The following is a 19,912-nucleotide window of genomic DNA, read 5'->3' as shown; positions in this document are numbered from 1 at the left end:
ACGCCTGTCAAGCCAGATGGGTCGGTGAGAATCTGCGCTGACTACAAGTGCACGATCAACAAGGCACTTCAGCAGCACGCTTATCCGGTTCCTGTTGTCCAAAACCTGCTGCATTCCCTGGGTGAGGGTAAGGTCTTCGCTAAGCTGGACCTTGCCCAAGCCTATCAACAACTGCCCGTCGATGATGCCACTGCTGAAGCCCAGATGATCGTCACCCACCAAGGGGCATTCTGTTGCCACCGGTTGCAGTTCAGGGTGAGTGTGGCTCCTGGCATCTTCCAAAGCCTTATGGAGCGTCTCCTGCAAGGGCTTCCGGGCGTGGTACCATATTTTGATGACGTCTTGGTGTCCGCAGACTCACACCAGCAGCTGTCCGAGCGCCTCCGTGCCGTGCTGACCAGGTTCCAAGAGGCTGGGCTCAAGGTAAAGAGGGAGAAGTGCCAGATCGCCGTTCCACAGGTAGAGTTCCTGGGCTATCTTATCGACGCCTCCGGCCTTCACCCAACCATATCCAAGATCCGCGCTATTCAGCAGGCCCCCATCCCAAAGAACAAGACGGAGTTGCAGGTGTTCCTGGGGTTGGTGAACTTTTATAACATGTTCCTGCCCCACAAAGCCACGGTGGCTGAGCCTCTTCACCAACTCCTCAGCACAAAGATGCCTTGGTCCTGGGGTCATCGGGAGACGGCGGCCTTCAACGCGGTCAAGGCTCTCCTTTCATCGGACCGTGTCCTGGTACAGTACAGTGAATCCAGGCCGCTGGTCCTTGCCTGCGACGCCTCACCTTTTGGCATTGGCGCTGTCCTTAGTCACCGTTTTCCAGACGGAAGAGAAGCACCGCTCGCCTACTTTTCCAGGACGCCATCTCCGACGGAACGGAATTACAGCCAGCTCGACAAGGAGGCACTGGCACTTGTGGCTGGAGTGAAGAGGTTCCATGAATACCTCTATGGCAGGACTTTTGACCTCATCACTGACCACAAGCTGCTCCTGGGCCTCCTTGCCGGTGATCGTGCAACTTCACCGGTCCTCTCGCCACGCATGCTGCGATGGACTGTTTTCCTGGCTGCCTACCACTACCGGCTCGTCCATCGCCCGGGGAAATCGATGGGCCATGCCGACGCCCTCAGCCGTTGCCCTCTTCCAGCGTTTGTGGAAGACCCGGCTCCAGCTTCATCGCTCCTCCTGATGTAGGATCTTCCGGCAGCGCCTGTATCAGCTGCCACTGTGGCCTCCGCATCTGCCCAGGATCGCACCATCAGCTGGGTGCTCAACTGGGTGTGGAGGGGGTGGCCACAAGGGCCTTTTGCATCGGAGTTCCAGCCCTTCGCAACCAGACAACATGAACTCTTGGCTCATCGCGGCTGTCTGCTGTGGGGAGACTGCGTCGTGATTCCCCAGGGAATCTGTCAGCGCGTCTTGGAGGCTCTGCACGTTGGCCACCCGGGAATTGTCAAAATGAAGGCGTTGGCTCGGTGTTACGTCTGGTGGCCTAACATGGACGATGCCATCACTGCCTGGGTGTCTGCCTGTCAAGCGTGCCAAGAGTCGAGGCCTGCACCACCGGCAGCTAAGGGATACACCTGGGAGACGCCAAAGACACCCTGGTCGAGGGTGCACATTGATCTGGCTGGCCCCTTTCACGGCCAGACCTTTATGGTAGTGGTGGACGCCTATTCCAAATGGCTGGAGGTGGCCCTGATGCCCTCCACCACTACCGAGGCCGTCATCCGGGTGCTGCGAGGCCTGTTTCCGACGCATGGGTATCCTGATGTCCTTGTCTCCGACAACGGATCGCAGTTCACGTCAGGCACTTTTGAGCAGTATCTTTTGGGACTGGGCATCCGCCATGCCCTAATGGCACCCTTTCATCCATCCAGCAACGGGCAAGCGGAGAGAATGGTGCGCTTGGCAAAAGAGGCACTGGCACGCCTGGACCGGGGAGACTGGCACGAGCGGGTCGCCGAATACTTGTTCGTGCAACACATCACCCCTCATGCGGCCACAGGGCGGAGTCCTGCTGAACTGCTTATGGGCCGCCGCCTCAGGTCACCGCTCGACCGGCTACACCCGGATTTTGCCGTGGCCGAACCCCCAGGCTGTGCCAACGCGCCACGGTCATTTGTTCCAGGAAACCAGGTCTTTGCCCGGAACTATGTGGGGGACATTCCTTGGGTGCCAGCCACAGTAGTGGGAGTCACTGGACCTCGCTCGTACCAGGTGGCACTCGAAGACGGACACTTGTGGCGCCGGCACATAGACCAGCTTAGGCGCAGGGTTGGGGACTTGGACACTACCGTGGTGCCCCCAACTGCGCTTTTGGCTCCAGAAGAGACACAGATGGCGAGGCTCCACATACACCTCCCTCGCAAACTGCCAGTGTGGAGCCGAACCAAGCCGCTTCAGAGGGTCTGCCAGACTTACCACAGACTCAGACCACTCCACTTGCGGAGGCTCCACCCACAGCAGCAGATCCAGGGGATTTGGTTTCAACGCCACCTAGGGTCGCACCACAGCCTCAGCAGGAATTGTGTGCCCCCCCCCCCGGACTTGGCTCCCAGTCCTCGGCGGTCTGGCAGAGTTTCCAAGCGCCCAACTTATTTAAAGGACTATGTTGTTGGACATGTATCACTGTTGGTCTAAGTATGGGAAATGTAACCAATATGCTTTTGTGCCTAATTGAACCATTACGTGTAGTGCTGTATATAAGGAAACCATTACGATTGTAACTAACGCCTTATCTCGGTGGGGAGGGGTGTTATGTACTGAAGTTCTCACCCTGGGCCAGCAGGGGGATACTGTAGATAGTTTTCACTCAGGTCCACGTCAATTATTTTAGGCGGGAAACCCTGGTTGTTGTTGCTACAATGTTGACAGCCGGCTGCCTATAAAAGCACGCCGGCTGAGCTGTTTGCTGTTCAGTTCTGTCCAGCTTACAAATAAAGAGCTGCTCTGGAGAAATTGCTGTGTCGTCTGCTATGTTCGCCCACAACTTAACACTATCAATGGCACTTCAGTGTCTGAGTTTGAGCTTGATGGGTTCCTCAACTTGGGCGACTACGGCATACTCCTCTTTGCCATCTTCTTGGTGACCTACCTGCTCATCCTCAGTGCCAATGCTCTTATCTTAAGCCTCATCTCTGCCACTCCTCGTCTTCACGTCCCCATGTATTTCTTCATTGCTGTGTTGGCCACCTTGGAGGTGTTCTATACTACCATTACCATACCCAGGGTGCTGGTGGACCTTCTGAGGAGCAAGAAGTCCATTTCCTTCAGGAGCTGCCTTCTGCAAATCTATTTCTTCCACAGTGTGGGTATCTCAGAGGCCTGCTTGCTTGCAGTGATGGCTTACGACCGGTACTTAGCCATCTGTGCCCCGTTAAACTATATGACCAAGATGACCCCCCAACTTTGCATTCAGCTTGTGCTGGGATGCTGTGCGTGTGGTTTAGCATGTCCTTTGCCGGAGATTGTTCTGACTTCCAGGGAAGCATTAATACACTATTAGTCAGAAGACAGTGTGCTGTTAGTACACTACACATAGTGTGTATACAAGCAGAAACAAATCTGACACTAAAGAATTTGTGCTGATGTGAACAGTGGCGTAGAGTGGGTTGTCAGCACCCAGGGCAAGGCAAGTAATTTGTGCCCCCTAACCCTGAGTGAGCCAGGTAGGGCAGAGAGCTGCGAGTGTGAGCGCCCCCCAGATGTTGCGCCAGGAGCGGCCGGCCCCCCTGCACCCCCACGCTACGCCACTGGATGTGAACACCTGGAGGGGAGGGAGTTGTGAAATGGGACTTCACTGTGCTCTAAAGTGGTAATTTGTGCACACCCTAAATCTAGAAACTGACCACATGACTGCAACCTCAAGCCTATATTTTACTTCTTTGTTTGTCCTCACTCCCCACCCCGTGACTTGCTTTGTATGATATCTTGCTTGACGAAGAGTTCTGCAGCACTCCAAAGCCTGCAACTCTTTAGTGGCATGTTGCTTGGCCCTAATGAAGGTATTGCCCGATTGAGGACGTTAAAGGAAAAGGTGCTGTTTTGTTTTTAAATCCCTATGCACTCAAAAGCATATACATATATATGCATGCTCACACCCTGGAGTTAGCAGATAAGAAATAAACACTAGATCAGGGGCTCCCAAACCTTTTTGGGCCACAGCCCCCTTGGTTCCATAAACTCATCCCCAGTGCCTTCTAATCTATAAAAAGCATTATTCAGAATAGCAGTCTGCACCACCCACTAAGGAAGATAATAACACAATAAAATTCAAAACGGTAACAATTAATTTCAGTGGTAAAGATGAATGTATTGCGAAAGATGTTGTTCTTATTTCAAGCCATACCAATTATTGATAATGTTAAGTGTTTTAAAGAATGGCAGAAAGCATTGTCTAAATTTATCTGGCGGGGGGGGGGGGAAACCCAGAATTAAATATACCAGTAAGTTACTAACAGATACTAAAGAAAGAGGGGGATTCTCCCTGCCAGACCTGAAGATATATTTTGAAGCTGCAGCTTTCTGCTGGATAAAGGAATGGATTCAATTTGACAATGTTGATGTGTTGATTCTGGAGGGATTTGACAATTCATTTGGTTGGCATGCATATCTATGGTACGACAAGATAAAGGCCCACAAAGGTTTTAAAAATCATGTTGTCAGAGCTGCCCTAGGTCCCAGCTCACAAAGGACCAACGCTGCTTCGTTGTTAAATACAAAAGTCTTTATTGAAGTTCAGTTTCACTTCCAGAGCCGCAGCGCGCAGCCCTACGTCTCAAGCTTTAGACCACTGATGCTCCGTCTGAATCTCCTCCCCCCATACACCAGTTTAAGACTCTAGCCTTGCTCCACCTCTTCCTCTGCTCTTTCCTCCTCTGGGTCCGCCTGCCCGTCGGGGTCTCGCCCTTTCTAGACTCTTCTGACGCTGATTCCCCTGAGCCTTCTCCCTCCGGCGGGCTTTAGGAGCTGGTTCCCCATCCGGGTGTCCTGCTGTCCCCCGCGCCTGTACATTTGAACTTGGCGCGCGCGCCCAGCCAGCAACTTTCCTCCTGACCGTTTCACTGCTGCTGTCACTGCTTCCCCCTTCGGGGGGGCTAGCTGCAACTGACCTCCCCTCCATTCCCCCACTCTCCGATGGAGGCATGGTCAGCCCTGACTCATCTTCTCTCCCCGCTGGAGGAGACGCTGGTCCTGACACATGTGACTCTTCCCCCCCACTACGCTCTGGTGGGGAAACTGGTCCTGATCCCCCGCTGCTGCTTTGGGGTTCCCTGCTGGCTCCTTGTTTCTGGTGCGTCCCCCCTGGGACCCCCCTTGCCCTGACCATCAAGCCCCCTTCTGGGAATCTTCTGATTCGCTGGAGAAGCTCATGGAATCTCTCGGGTCACTGTCATACTCCCCTACGCTGCCCTCGGATTCCTCCCCCTCGCTCTCCATTTCCTCTCTCCCCTGTGCTCCTGCTCCCGAGCCCCTGACACATGTAATTAGAAAATCTCTATATAATGTTTGGATAAGATACAAAGATCTCTTAGAAGGAAAACACCCAGGTAGCTTTCACCAATGGAAGCTAAGGCCCAGAAAAAACTAAATATGAAGACTAAATGGTTGAAATATGCTGATTTATTGTTGGAAGATAATGAAGGATTTAAATTGAAAATATTTGATCAAATTAAAGATAAACTGGATGGTTGGTTACAATATTACCAGATCAATGAGTTGTATAAGCTTGATAAGAAAAATGGTTTTGCAATGGAAAAAACCAAATTGGAAACAGAGTTGTTAGATACAGATGTTAAAAATCTATCTAAAATGTATAATTTGCTGTTGGATTGGCATACAAAGGATGAACAAGTCAAATCTGTTATGATAGATTGGGCAAGAGACGTGGGATACAATATAATGTTGGAAGATTGGGAAAGGTTGTGAAAGAAAGGGGTTAAGTTCACGGCATGTACGGTACTAAAAGAAAATATTATGAAAATGATGTATAGGTGGTACTTAAACCTGGTAAAACTAGCAAAGATTTATCATACCTGTTACCATATGTGATGGACGTGTCCTAAGGTTAAGGACTTCTGGGAAAAGATATATAATGAGTTAAAATGTTGAAATATACATTTGTAAAGAAACCAGAAGCCTTTTTACTTGGAATAATAGGATTGGAATTGCCCAAAAAAGATTTTAGGTCATTTTTGTATGCCACTACAGCGGCAAGACTGCTATTAGCAGAAAATTGGAAATCTCAAGAAAAACCAACAGTAGAAGAATGGCAGATGAAGATGTTGGAGTTTCTGGAGCTGGCTGACCTGACTGGAAGAATTCGTGAACAGAAAGAGGAGGAATACCAAGAAGACTGGATGAAAGTTAAAGACTATGATATTGTAATATAAGATAATTGAGAAGGTTCTTGAAAGTACTAAACAGGCCTAAGATAACAATAAGAATGTGGTATAGCAATATGGATTTAAGACAATAAGAAAAGAGTTGAATATAGTCAATTGAAGGAACTAATTATCTAGAAAGATGTTTGGGAGAACTGTTACAAGGTTATAAAATGAAATTCAGTTAGGGGGGATTTGAGGAAGTCACTTAACTATGGAAATTAAAATGAAAATAAGAAAGAATATGTTTTTTGGTTTTTTTTTTGTATTGTAATGTGTTTTGTTTTATATGTTATATTTGTCATAAATGTGGAAAACTAGTAAAATTTTGGGGGAATTTTTTTCCACATTTGTTCAAAATCCAATAGTCATTTACACCTCCAGGGCCACCCCCACTTGTCTCTTAGCACCCACCGTGTAATCCCTTCACCACAACCCGGGGTGGCTCACTGCCCACTTTGAGAACCATGGCACAGAGCTTTCCAAACCATGTGTCGTGACACATTTGTGTGTCGGCTGCAGTGTGTAGGTATGTCACGTGAATGCTCCCCTCGGGCTGGAAAGGGGTTCGTTTAACCTCTGGTTTGCTAGTAGAACTAAATTACTGTGTCATGAAATGATGCATGTCTAAAAAGTGTGTGACCAACATGAAAAGTTTGGAAAGCTCTGCCGTGGCAATAGATTATCCCCTCTTTCCAAGTAGCTCAACACTATAGTTGTTCCTAGGTTGCCACTAGGGCAGTTAAAGAGACAATTGCTCCTTTTCACAGCTTCAGCTTCCCCTCTGCAATGGTGCTGAAGATCTGTGGAGTCAAGGGCATGTAACATTCTTCAGAGTTATTGAGGAAGAAGAGGGGGTCACTGATGACAGCAGGGTCAAATCCTTCCTTTACCAACTGGCTTTTGATCTGCTTGAAAGTGCCCGTGATCTCCAGGGTGTCCTGCATGGGAAAGAGCAGTGCAGTGAGTAGAGAACAACCAACGACACCCCGCTCCAAGACATTCCTAGAGCAGGCCAAGGGAGTCAGTGTTTTGAGCAGTGGCAGACAGATGTACAAGAACAGGCTCTGAGCTCTGCATGCGGAGCTGGCATCCTAAGCATCTCATTAGAGATAACGAGAGTGGATTTCACTCTGTTCATTTACACCCAGTTGCTGAAGGCCAAACAACATGGATCTATGACTCAGGGCTCATCCAGACTTCCTTTTGTGCTGTCTGTCTTTGAGTGTTGCTGTTTTTATCCTGGCACTTTCCCTGGGAAAGCTCGGAGGAAATGACAATCGGGGCTTCCATGCATAGGAGCCAACTCCTAGGGGCTAACATCCTTCCCTCTCATACAATACCTGCCCCCCTATTTTATTCAAATTAGCACCCCTGTTTCCATGGATTAATGTTTGCTCTGATTCAGCGGTAAAATACAGGTTTTCCTGGCAGGGGGGAGCCCCCAGAGAAAATAAACAAAAAACCAAAAAACTGATTGGACACAGAGTTTTAAAGCACAGACCTGTACTTGGAAAGTGTGGCACAAAAGAAAGTCCGGATGAGACTATGTCTTCTGACTTGGCCTGCCCTGGGTCAGTGCTTGTCTATAGGCAGGGAACGCTTTTTCAGCTGGAGGGTCTCATTCTCTTGGCTGTGTGTGTTTGTGTGTGTGCAGAGCTGGCCATGGGTGAGGTCATTCTACACCCTTTCACACTCACACATTCATGCAACACACACACACACACACACACACACACACACAACCTTTCCCCTCCCCTTACTGCTCCTCTGATTAGGAATCAGCCGAAAAGTCAGGAAAGGACACTATAGAGGAATCCATGCCCCACACTCTCTCAAACACACATGCCCATTCATGCACAGGCTCACAAAGACATATTGTACCCAGCCAGCCTCCTCTCCGCATGGTCTTGCCCCCTGGTGCTTCATTGATTGAGAAACAGCTGAGCAAGAAGGTGATGGATGACTGATGAAGTGTGAGAGGCAGGGAAGGGAAGAATTCCCAGGGTAGGAGGCTGACCTATGGGGTTTCTCAAGGCCGCAAGCACAGGGAGGAAAGTGACAAGAAGGGATCGTACCTGGATGCGAACGAAGCGAGGTATGGCATAAGCTGGCAGGAAATCCTTGGCGTGCGCATACAGCTTCTGCCCATCAAAGGAGTGCCCCTTCTTAAGGCAGATTGCAGCCATCCCAGTCTTTCCTTCATGGCCTGGAACAAACCAGAAGGGACCGGTTGGTTGGTTGGTTGGTTGGGTGTGTGGAAAGCCATGTCACATGTAAATGAATGCACCTAGAACAGCTGTGGACTGGCTAGCTAAAAACACTCCAATTCACACAGGCTTACCCTGCCATATGAATGATCCAGTTTCTTGTTCTTCTGATCTTTTCCTTTCCCCCCCAAAAACATGGATTTTCTACATTGACCACTTTGGTTTTTGAGCTAGCCGTGGAGGAAAACAAGAACCTTTCCTTGACAACCAGCACAGAAATGCAGCACTGCCTCCAGATTGTCACATTCCCACACGGTACACTGAAAACACACTTCGGTAGAGCATGAGACTCTTCATCTCAGGATCATGGGTTTGAGCCCCACGTTGGGCAAAAGCTTCCTGCGTTGCAGGGGGTCAGACTAGATGACTCTCGTGTTCCCTTCCAACTCTACAATTTGTTGATTCTATGATTCCTGCCCCTCCCAAGAATCCCGGGAACTACAATTCCTGGAACCCCTAACAGATTGCATTTCCCAGGATTCCTTGAGGAAGCCATGGGCTTTAAGTGTGCGTTAAATGTTTTGTTTGTTTCATTTCTATCCCACTTTTCCTCTAAGAAGCTCAAGGCAGTGAACAAGCTTCACCTCCTCCCCATTTTATCATCACAACAACCCTTTGAGGTAAGTGAGGCTGAGAGTGAGAGACTGGCCCAAGGTCACTTCAGTGAGCTTCATGACTGAGTGGGGATTTGAACCCTGGTCTCCCAGCTCCTAGTCCAGCATTCTAGCCACTACACCACATGGACTCTTTAAACATAGGCTTCTTTAAATGTATGTTGTGGGCGTGACCACTATCTTGCAAGAGTGATTCAGTTGCAGTCTGGGGATATCCGCCTACCAGCCTTTCACAAATCGGTTCACAGAACCCAAATGACCCAAGAGCTACAGCCGTTCGTGAGCGACTGAACCTTGTTGCTGGTGAGCGGATAATCTTGCCATATATTTGGACGCTAAATGTGGCAGCAGAAAGACGGGTTTTGATCCAATGGAATTTCAGACCCACCTGGCACTGGTACCCCATAGACATTGACTTCCTGGATGAATCTCACTGGTGCCAGGATGTTCTCCACTTCTGTAGTGGCCACGTTTTCCCCTTTCCAGCTGCATGGACAAAACAGATTATTCCCAGATGGGTTTGGTAAAAGTGAACATCTCTCCTTTCGTTCATAATCGGGAATTTTGTCATTGGCGCAAGCGAGGAGGCCAGTTTGTGGTTCCTTGGTGTTTTCGAACGCTGCGTCCTCGCCTGCTTATATACCGTAAGTTGTGTTGTGTTGGTTTGATATAGTGATTGTTTCGGGGGCCCTCCAAACACCCTTTTAATTGTATACATACTTTGTGCTCATGACGGTATCAGGGCAGTTATACATGCTCCCTCTTTCAATACTGTTTGTGCCTGCAAAAGTTTCAGGGCGGACTAACCATTGACAAAGGATGGATGGGCTAGATATTTTGTTACCAGTAATGAGATAAAATTACTTATTAGTATTTGGATACTGGTTTTATGGTAATCATTCAGAGCTCTTCACTTACAAGATCTTGTTGCGATCCTTACGGCGACAATAGGGAGCCTGTGGCCTTCCAGATCTGGCTGGACCTCAACTCCCATCAACCTCAAGAAGTGTGGCCAGTGGTCAGGGAAGATGGGAACTGTAGTACAGCAACACCTGCAGGATTACAGGTTTCCCATCCCCACCTTGCAACAACATCTATAAGATAAGTGAGCCTTATTATACCCAAATTACACCTGGGGACAACGGTGGTGAGATTTGAACTAGACGCTTCATGACACTCTGAGCTACTGCCCTACACTAGCTCTTAGGTGTTTGCCAGCATTTGTGAATGCTACCTATGCTAATGAAACACTGGTGCTGACTGCCTGTTCTACATTTGTCAGAATATCAGCCGCAGAACCTGTGTGGCGGGACTCACCGGAAAGTATCTCCTACCCGGTCCTTGAAATATAGAAAGCCTTCTTGGTCTTCCATCAGAAGGTCGCCGCTATTGAAGTAGCAGTCTCCTTTGGTGAAAACATCCCGGAGAATCTTCTTCTCCGACTTCTGTCGGTCTCCTGCGTAGCCAGAGAACGGGGCAAGCCCAGTGATTTTGGCCACAAACAAGCCTGTCTCACCTGGGAAACGAAAAGGGAATGAAGCTGAATCAACTAATATTCATCCTCCAACAAAGAACCACGGGCAAGACGACTGGGTGCTTCCGGTGGGAGTCAGCCAATGCTACTGGGGACCAGCCTTCCTACCGTTCTCCTTGCTGCCACTGACATCTGCCACTGCTGGCATCTCTAGCAGCTGTCAGAATGCACAGCAAGGGAGCACATGCGAGTGACTCTGCTTTAGGACACTGTTTCCTCAGGCATTCGTCCCTAAATCGGGTGAAGCACATCGCCACACCTGATTGCTGCAGAATATACTGATTTGGCAGGATGCTGGCCTCAGTTGGGCCACCCTGTGAAATCCCTGAGCAGTAGATTCAAGACAGGCCAGAAACTCATTATGTTACAAAAAATTACTTTCCAAAATGCGAATATTAGGGGAAATCCCACACAATCATGTGTACAATAGAAGAAACAAATTTTTGTGCGGCTTTTAAAAAATGAAATTAAATTAAAAAATAAAATTAAATTAAAAAAATAAAATTAAATTAAAAAATAAAATTAAATTAAAAAAATAAAATTAAATTAAAAAAAATTAAAAAATAAAAAAAATTAAATAAAAATTAGCTGATATAGAATCCTATTTTCAGGTAGGATTCAGTCACATACCAACAAATTCAGTCTGTGGAATTATAGGAGGTCTTGTGCAACAAACCTTCTTCCCCCAAATATTGAACTTTTTGCACTAAGGAATGGAATGGGGGAAATGGACTAGAAAGTGAAGATTAAAGCTTGCTTTGATGCAATGTCATCTAACGTCCCTGCAAATAAATCAGGATGAATTAAATAACCAATGACATCTAATTTCCCTGCAAACAAAACTGGATGAACACTCATTAAACAGGAAGTAACCTAAGACTGGAGAAATGAGAAACTGAAGTTGAAACTGACAGATGCATCCATCCCTTCTGGTGGCCCTGTAAAATGAAGACTCTTCACATTTAACACAAAGCAGGAGTAGCTCACACTTCCTCTTTCGATGATTCTTCTTCTGTTCTATGTGTGAAGAAGGGACTCTGCCATCTTTCTTGCTGGGAGAGATGTGAGCAATTTCCACAGTCTAGAGGCCATGTACAGTACCTTCTTGTGAGTTAGGACTCTGACAATACAAAGCCCAGTTCCTCTCTGAATGTCAGCTTTATTGGCTTACCTGGAGTCACTGGGATGCAATGTCCATTCTTGTCTCTCACAGGCTCATCCTTGTCAATGTCATATTTGATGATTTCGTACTTTGCCAGTTTCTGAGGTGGAACAAGCAGGAAATGGAAACATGATCCCACAAGGCTGAAATTCAAGGCTACACATGGACTGGAATATATTTTATGAATGACCCAAGGGAACAGGGAGCTTATAGCTAATAATAATAACAGTAATAATAATAATAATAATATACTGCTAATTCATTTTTTTTTAAAAAATTAAAATCAGTTTACTAGAATTGTACATAAAACCATAGAAGACAAACCATAGAACTTATCTAGGAAGCACAACAATACCTGAAGCCTTAAAGGTCTCTGCGAGGTAGGTTGGACTGAGAAACAGCAGCTGAGCCAAGCTCATTTTTGCAGCTGAGCAGAGATTTGAGTCTGGCCTCCTTGATCTAAACCAGGTATTGAGAACCTTTGGTCCTCCAGCTGTCACTGAATGAACTGCAGCCATCACCCCTGGCCATTGACCATGCTTGCCAGGGCTGATGGGAGTTATACTTCATCAACATCTGGAGAGCCAAAGGTCCCTCAACCCTGGTCTAAATCCAGAACATTGCTGCTCTACCTCACTGGTTAGTGTACTCCTGGTAGCAGCTGAAGCTCAGGGGCAGAGAACCTCTTTTTTGCCTGCATTGCCTCATTTGAGTTTAATGATGTGCTGTTGTTGGGGGGCAAAGCCCAAAGTGGACGGGCGCAAATCCAGATATACACATGCCCAAATGCCTCACCAGACATGCTTCCTTGCGGAGTTCTGAGAAAAGGGTTTCCCTTTCTCAGCACACAGTAAGGAAATGCAGCAAGGTGCCACTGGAGCTGCTTCTTTGTCTGATGGCAGTGTGGCTTGGCAGCCATGCCCCTCTTTGCCACTGATTCGTTGAGTGGCATAATGGACGAGATCAGGCTTGAACCTCAGCAGGAACAGCTGGGCAGTGGGCAACCTGCGGAGGCTGCACTATGTCAACAAACTATCCTTCCAAGTCTTACATTTTTGCTTGGGGGGTGTCGACAAAATTCTTGGTACCTTTCCCTGTATTTTCCCCTGCTATGGGCTTTTATCTTGCCTCACCTTCGTGTTGCATTCTCTCTACTGCTTTCTAGCTGTCTGAGAGGAGAGGTGGTCAGTCCTGACATGCCCTGTGAATAGAGTGCAGCAGGAATAACAAGTTCTGGATTGTGTGCAGCAAGACTTGGGCCACATCCACTCCATATATTTCAAGAGAGGGACGTGGGTGGCACTGTTGCCTAAGCCACTGAGCCTCTTGGGCTTGCGATCGGAAAGTTGGCAGTTTGAATCTGCATGACGGGGTGAGCTCCCATTGCTTTGTCGCAGCTTCTGCCAACCTAGCAGTTTGAAAGCATAGCAGTACGAGTAGATAAATAGGTACCACTGTGGTGGTAGGGTAAACTGCATTTCCCTGTGCACTGGCACTCATCTGTGTGCCAGTAGTGGTTTAGTCGTGCTGACCATATGACCCGGAAAGCTTTCTGCAGCCGAAACAGCGTCTCCCTCAGTCTGGAAAGCAAGGTGAGTGCTGCACCCCATAGTCACGTTTGATTGGACTTAACCACCCAGGGGTTAGATAAGATCTAGATAAGAATGTATATCTAGATAAGAATGTGTATCTAAACAGGGTTTCAGGTAGCTATGGGTTTGCTGAGATATTCTAGTTTAATTCTCATTACCTTGTAGAGGAAGTGGGACCTTCCCACAGCTCCGACTTTTCCTGTGGTGTTAAAAAACCCGACGTTCCCCTCTGTTGCTCCATACATCTCATAGATTTGGATGGGTCCAAATCGGTGCAGGAACTCCTTCCAGACCTCCACACGTAAACTGTTGCCTATTGCCATTCGCACACAGTGGTCTCGGTCACTGTCTGTCTGCAAAGCAGCATGTCAGAGGGGTCGCTGCTGAACTAAATAAACTTTGCTAATATTTATTATTATTATACATTTCTATGCCACCTTTATCTTCCAAGGATCTCAAGGTGATGGACATGGTTTTCTTCCTCCCCATTTAATCTTCACAACAACCCCGTGAGGTAGGTTAGGCTAAGAGATCGTGACTGGTTCAAGGTCACCCAGTTAGCTTCATGGCTGAATGAGGATTCGGGACTTCCGGGTTAGCGCGAACGGCTAATGGCGGATTCCCTCCGAGCTCCGGAGGGAATCGGCTCTACAGGAGTTGGGTCTTGCCGCTGCGGCGAAGCGGGGACACTTAGAAATCACAGGCGCGGAAGCCTGTGAACCTGGTGACTTGGCGGGCACCATTTGCGCCCCCCGACCTGCGAAGAAGCCTTTTTAAAGGCTTCGGAACGGGGGAGGGGGTGAGCGGCGCGGTGCTGAGAGTCGACTGCTTCTCCTGTGGAGTGAAGCCACGAGCCATGGTCGGAGGGCGCTGACTTTTTCCTGTGAACAATCGGACCCTAAAAGTAACAACCCGTGAGTAGTACAGAAATTGGACTTTTTAAGGAAATTTTCTTTGGAATTTGGCACGATCGGGGAAGGCGCAAACAGGAAGTCCGCCTCCCCGCCTTGTAAAAAAATCTAAAGCAAGGACTAGTTAACTAAGGTCGAGAGAATTGCTTCTTCGTTAGTGGATAAAAGATATTAATTTCATGATTTGGCGATACAAATATAAGTAATTGTACTGGAGGATAAGAGCCAATTTTGAGAGTTGAAGTGCCACCCCCCCCCCGGACCTGGGAGTGATTCGCGAGAGAGCCTGCTGAGGAGATATAGAGGAGTTTGACAGCTGTCAAAATTAGCTGTCAAAATGGAAAGAGAACTTTGTTTCTGCTGTCTCTGCTGGATACAATTGCTGCAACTTGGTTACATTTTGTTGAAAATAAGTAAGAACTGATACAAATTAACTTGACTTTTGGATTTTAACTGGAAAGAATATTAAGTTACCAAAATCCCTCTAGAGGGGGATTTGGGACACTACAAGAATGGCTGGAAGAGGGAAAATTCAGGCTGGGCTGGACAGAGTATTTGTTCTCTTGGGAAAATTACAAGGCCAAATTGATGTTTTGGCTACAAATGTAACAACTTGGAACTTAACAGTAAATAACATTACGGAATTTAAATATAATAAGGTTTAAAAATTGGGGATAGGAACTTGTTGAACTAACAATTAGAATTGGAATACAAGAAAGGGAAGTGTGGGGAAGTCAGGGAAATGTGGTACTGAAAATATGGAATTGTAAACTTCATGTGTTTTTAATTTTCTTCTTTTTTGTTTCTTTAGCCTTTTTTGATCTTTTTTCTTGTATTGAAACATTTTAATAAATATTTCTTTAAAAAAAAATGAATGAGGATTCGAACCCCTGTCTCCCAGGTCATAGTCCAACACTGGATGGACAACAATGACGCCACACTGACCAGTGCCGGCTTCCTATCCTCCTGATAACAAACATGTCAGGTTAATGAAATGTGCTCTGTGAATGGCTTCCTAGGAAGGCTCTTTGGAAACTTCACCTGGTTCAGACTGCAGCTGAGGGGCTGTTATTTAAACAGTATGCCATAAGAATAGCCTTGAATCAGGGCAGTGGCCCACCTGGTACAACACCTAAACGGCCTCGGTCCAGTATATCTGAAGGAGCGTCTCCACCCCCATCATTCTATCCGGACACTGAGGTCCAGCGCCGAGGGCCTTCTGGCGGTTCCCTCACTGTGAGAAGCCAAGTTACAGGGAACCAGGCAGAGGGCCTTCTCGGTAGTGGCACCTGCGCTGTGGAACGCCCTCCCACCAGATGTCAAAGAGAACGACAACTACCAGACTTTTAGAAAACATCTGAAGGCAGCCCTGTTTAGGGAAGCTTTTAATGTTTGATGCATTACTGTATTTTAATATTTTGTTGGAAGCCACCCAGAGTGGCTGGGGAGGCCCACCCAGATGGGCGGGGTATAAATAATAAATTATTATTATGATTATTATCTTGATCTGTTAGATACCTGTGGGAAGACAACAAGCAGCAACAGAGCACAACAGCAGAATTTGCCTACCCAAGTTGGCGGCCTTCACTGGCTCTTGCAGGAACAAATCTCACAATTTACGTGCTGTGCCACAGATAGAAGGCAAGCAGTGTCACCAAAGGTTTCCAAACCATGGTTTCCAATTCTGGTTCTCAGGTAGCTGCCAGGGCCCATGGGCCTTCTTTTAAAAACCAAGCAAAAGAAACTGACAGGGCCATAAACTACCCTGGAAATTGATGCAGCTTCTGGAGCATTTGAGGGGTTTTTTGTTTTTGTTTTTTGTTTGTTTTTTGGAGATGGGGTGGCTTTCACCAGGGGCATTGCTGCCTAGAAAAGGAGGGATATATTTTTAAGTTAAATAATAATAAAATGAGTGCCTGCAACTGTGTGCCTGCTTCACCAGCTGTTCCTCGGCAATAAAATGGATTTTAAAAAAACAATGAGAAAAGAAGATGGGTGTTCTCCAGGTGGTCATTTGCAAGCTCCCTGGGCTGTGTGGGGCTCTTGACTTTGACCTCTAGGTGCAGCCCCCATCTATATTTTTGGATTCAGCTGTGAATCGAAATGGACAATCCATCTGAATTCTTGGAAAAAAATTTGCTGCAACAACAAAACTGGCCTCTCTCGCCAACGATTACCTTTTTCACATTACACAGGTAGCGCATCATTTCTCCCACATACAGGATCAGGGAGACGCGATATCGTCTGCAGTCATTCCAGAACTCAGAAACGGAGAACTTAGGTCTCAAGACACATGTAGACCCTTGTGGGAATAAAGAGAGAGAGAGGCTTAGGTGTGGCCTTGTTGTGAGCACTGGTATAGGCAGACGAAGTTCTAAGTGCCATGCATTATATTATTGCAATGTAAGTCATATGTTGGGCTGCTTCTGGAAAGTGTCTGGAAACTTCAGCTGGAGCAAAATGCAGCAGCTAAGGGATCTGCTCTAAATGTGCAGTGAACCCTCACAGATACAAAAGCCTCCTTGCTTCTTGAGCCAGACAGCAGCTGAAACAGGGCTGGAGGATTTCGTTAAGGAGGTTGGGAACTGTACCTCTGTCAGGGGTGAACTACAGTTCCCATGATTCTTTGCCGCAGGGGAGCAGTGCGCTTTAAAATCATGTTATGTACACAGCCTGAATATGTTTGACTTTCACATGTAGGTTTCCTGGTCTGCTTCTTCCCATGGGTAGATGAAAGAATGTTCAGAATTAAATGGCGGCAGGTGTTTTCAATGTATATAGTGCAAATATGTGGTGAGGAAGGATCCTATGTGGAGAGAGGTTGTGTTGTGTAGTGGTTAGAGCATCAGACTACGACCCGGGAGACCAGGGCTCTGGTCCCCACTCGCCCTGAAGATCACTGGGCGATCTTGGGCCAGTCTCTCAGTCTAACTTGAGAGTACATCTGCACTCATGGATGTGTGTATGTCTATGCACTTATCAACCCATCTCTGCCTATCACCCTCTTGCAGAGGAGGCGTGTGAGTGGACATTCCATACATACCAGTTTCCAGGCATCCTCCAACCCCAACTAAGAGTGCAACTGAGTGGTACAACGGGAGCGGGATGTAGACGATGTCCTTGGCGTGGGCCCCAAACTGGCCTGATACGTTGGATGCGATCAGCAGCTTCCTCTGGGTAAGGATAGCAGCTTTCGGTAGCCCTTGAGGAAAAAGAGAAGGGCTCATTTAACAACCACAAATGACTCCGTCCAGTGGGAAAGAGTAACATGCTGGGATCCCAATACATTCCTTCCCATGTTGACAGATTCTAGGAGCCACAGGAGAGAGCTGAGTGCAAGATGGGGACCAAAGGTGGGACAAACTACCCCAGAAGGAGCAAACAGATTCCCCATCAAAGGCACTAAGGAAAAGGTAAAGGGACCCTTGACCATTAGGTACAGTCGTGGCCGACTCTGGGGTTGCGGCGCTCATTTCGCTTTATTGGCCGAGGGAGCCGGCATACAGCTTCTGGGTCATGTGGCCAGCATGACTAAGCCGCTTCTGGCGAACCAGAGCAGCGCACGGAAACGCCATTTACCTTCCCGCCAGAGCGGTACCTGTTTATCTACTTGCACTTTGACGTGCTTTTGAACTGCTAGGTTGGCAGGAGCTGAGACCGAGAAAGGGGAGCTCACCCCATCGCGGGGATTCGAACTGCCGACCTTCTGATCAGCAAGTCCTAGGCTGTGTGGTTTAACCCACAGCGCCACCCACGTCCCTTATCAAAGGCACTACCCCTCCCTTAATGACCCCATACACAAGTAGGGCAGGTAGAAGGAAGATGGGATTTCCAGACATAATTGCCCCCCTCACCCATCACTGTGACCTTTTCCCTCCTCACCTGTAGTCCCAGAGGTGAAAATATACAGGGATGTAGATTCAGCAGTTACGTTGGCTCTGAAGGAAATGGGCACAGGCTCGGCTGAGCTGGATTGGATCTGCCCCTGCAAAGCATCCACACCCTCGGTTGGGGAGTGTTCGCTCAGGAAGAAAACTTGGACTCCTTCATTCTTTAGAGCAGGAAGGACATCCTCAATGGCATCCTTGAAATCTTCAAGAGAGCATGAAAAGAGGTGAGATTTTTTATTGACGCTTACTTCCTAACCTTAGGCACGGATATCTTCAAATACAGGCAACTCCCCATTTACGCATGTTCAATATGCATGCAACCGTATATACACACAGAGAAAACCCTAGAGCAAAAAGAAGGGCACCCAGACATGAAGCTTTAAATCACCAACCATGCCTGGAAAGAGCCGAGGAAAGGTAAGTGTGAACAAGCCCTTAGTCGCAATCTCTTCCGGATCCAGCTCAAGAAATGTTCCTGCAAGAAGAAGAGCTGCAAATGGTGCTCCCCACCGAAAACTGGCCAAGTTTTCGGGGTGCCTGAGGCAGCGTATTCTACACAAACCACTTTCCCTGGAAGCAGAAATACGATTTAAACAAATTTAACTATTCACTCATGACACTCAAAAGCAGCTGTCTGGGGCTGCTGCCAGGATTCCTTGCCCAGAGGAGAGCAGTGGTCAAGCTGGCCTAACTCTGCAGTCCAGACATGCTTTCATTTCCCCCCTGAGGTGCAGCTATTTCCCACTAGCCAACAGTCACCATCACCTGGAGTTGTCAATAGCACTTTGGCCTTGCAGGAGCTGAGGGCATGCAAGAGAGACTTGGCTCGGATGTTATAGTTGATACACGCCATGACACTGCCAATCTTCTCCAGTCCCATCCAGACCCAGAGATAGGCAGGGACGTTCTTGAGGAAAACAGCCACCGTTTCCCCTTCTTTCAGCCCCACGTGGTCCCGGAGCACTCTGGCCATCTGACTGCTGCGCCTGTCGATATCTCGGTAGGAATAGGTTTCGTCTCCAAAGAGGACCAGGGGCTTCTCTGGGTGCTTCTGGACTTTGGCCAAGAAGAAGTCCAGTAAGGTGATGGGAGGTTTGCGGCTGAAACACCTGTGGCATTTGTATGCTAATCGAATGAGGCGAAAGAAGGAGACCACGTCCTGCCAAAAATAGGGGCTGTAAAATTTCCCCAGGTGGTAGAGAAGGATCAAGATCCCTGACACAACTACGCTCACATCAAGCATGGCTGGGGTCTGGCTTCAGAAGACCCAAGCTCCTGGAATCTGCAGGCACCCACTGCCTCTTGCAGGCTCCGTCTGAGAGCTGCTGAACGGAAGGCAGAAAAGCAATGAGGAACATTAAATGAGATGGAATTTATACTCTCCCACCAGTTTCCACAAGCTGATAAGAGGGAACACAGATGGTTAATTTGCATCGACTGAGTTGTCTTTGGCTCACAGCACAGGGAACACACAGTTCCTCTGACTACGGTTATTGATTATATTTCCTCTCGGATGAAGGCAGGGCTTTATTTCAGCCGGAACTCACTGGATC

At 47.8% G+C, this 19,912-nt stretch overlaps 2 protein-coding genes across 2 annotated transcripts; one reads left to right on the top strand and one right to left on the bottom strand.

Annotated features, from left to right (window-relative positions):
- Window positions 1–1,759: 1,759 nt before the first annotated feature.
- LOC310747459 (olfactory receptor 6K2-like) lies at window positions 1,760–3,484 on the top strand (the record flags this gene model as incomplete). The annotated part of the gene is made up of 2 exons (XM_083581827.1): window positions 1,760–1,763; window positions 2,946–3,484. Coding segments are annotated over 2 exons (543 nt in total), but the record flags the coding sequence as incomplete, so codon positions are not given.
- Window positions 3,485–6,718: 3,234 nt separating this feature from the next.
- On the bottom strand, window positions 6,719–19,707 carry LOC310746620 (long-chain fatty acid transport protein 2-like). Its single transcript, XM_083580569.1, has 10 exons — window positions 19,125–19,707; window positions 18,352–18,561; window positions 17,513–17,671; window positions 16,647–16,771; window positions 13,717–13,911; window positions 11,976–12,066; window positions 10,588–10,786; window positions 9,659–9,756; window positions 8,465–8,595; window positions 6,719–7,327 (listed from the first exon to the last, which is right to left on the bottom strand). The coding sequence occupies exons 1-10, from the start codon at window positions 19,600–19,602 to the stop codon at window positions 7,151–7,153; spliced, it is 1,863 nt and encodes a 620-aa protein (XP_083436695.1). The 5' UTR covers window positions 19,603–19,707; the 3' UTR covers window positions 6,719–7,150.
- Window positions 19,708–19,912: the final 205 nt, after the last annotated feature.

The sequence above is a fragment of the Podarcis filfolensis genome, assembly GCF_964270895.1.
Source record: "Podarcis filfolensis genome assembly, chromosome: 13".
NCBI lineage: Eukaryota > Metazoa > Chordata > Lepidosauria > Squamata > Lacertidae > Podarcis > Podarcis filfolensis.
The sequence above is the reverse complement of the archived record's forward strand: the minus strand, read 5'-3'. Positions and strand labels throughout refer to the sequence as shown.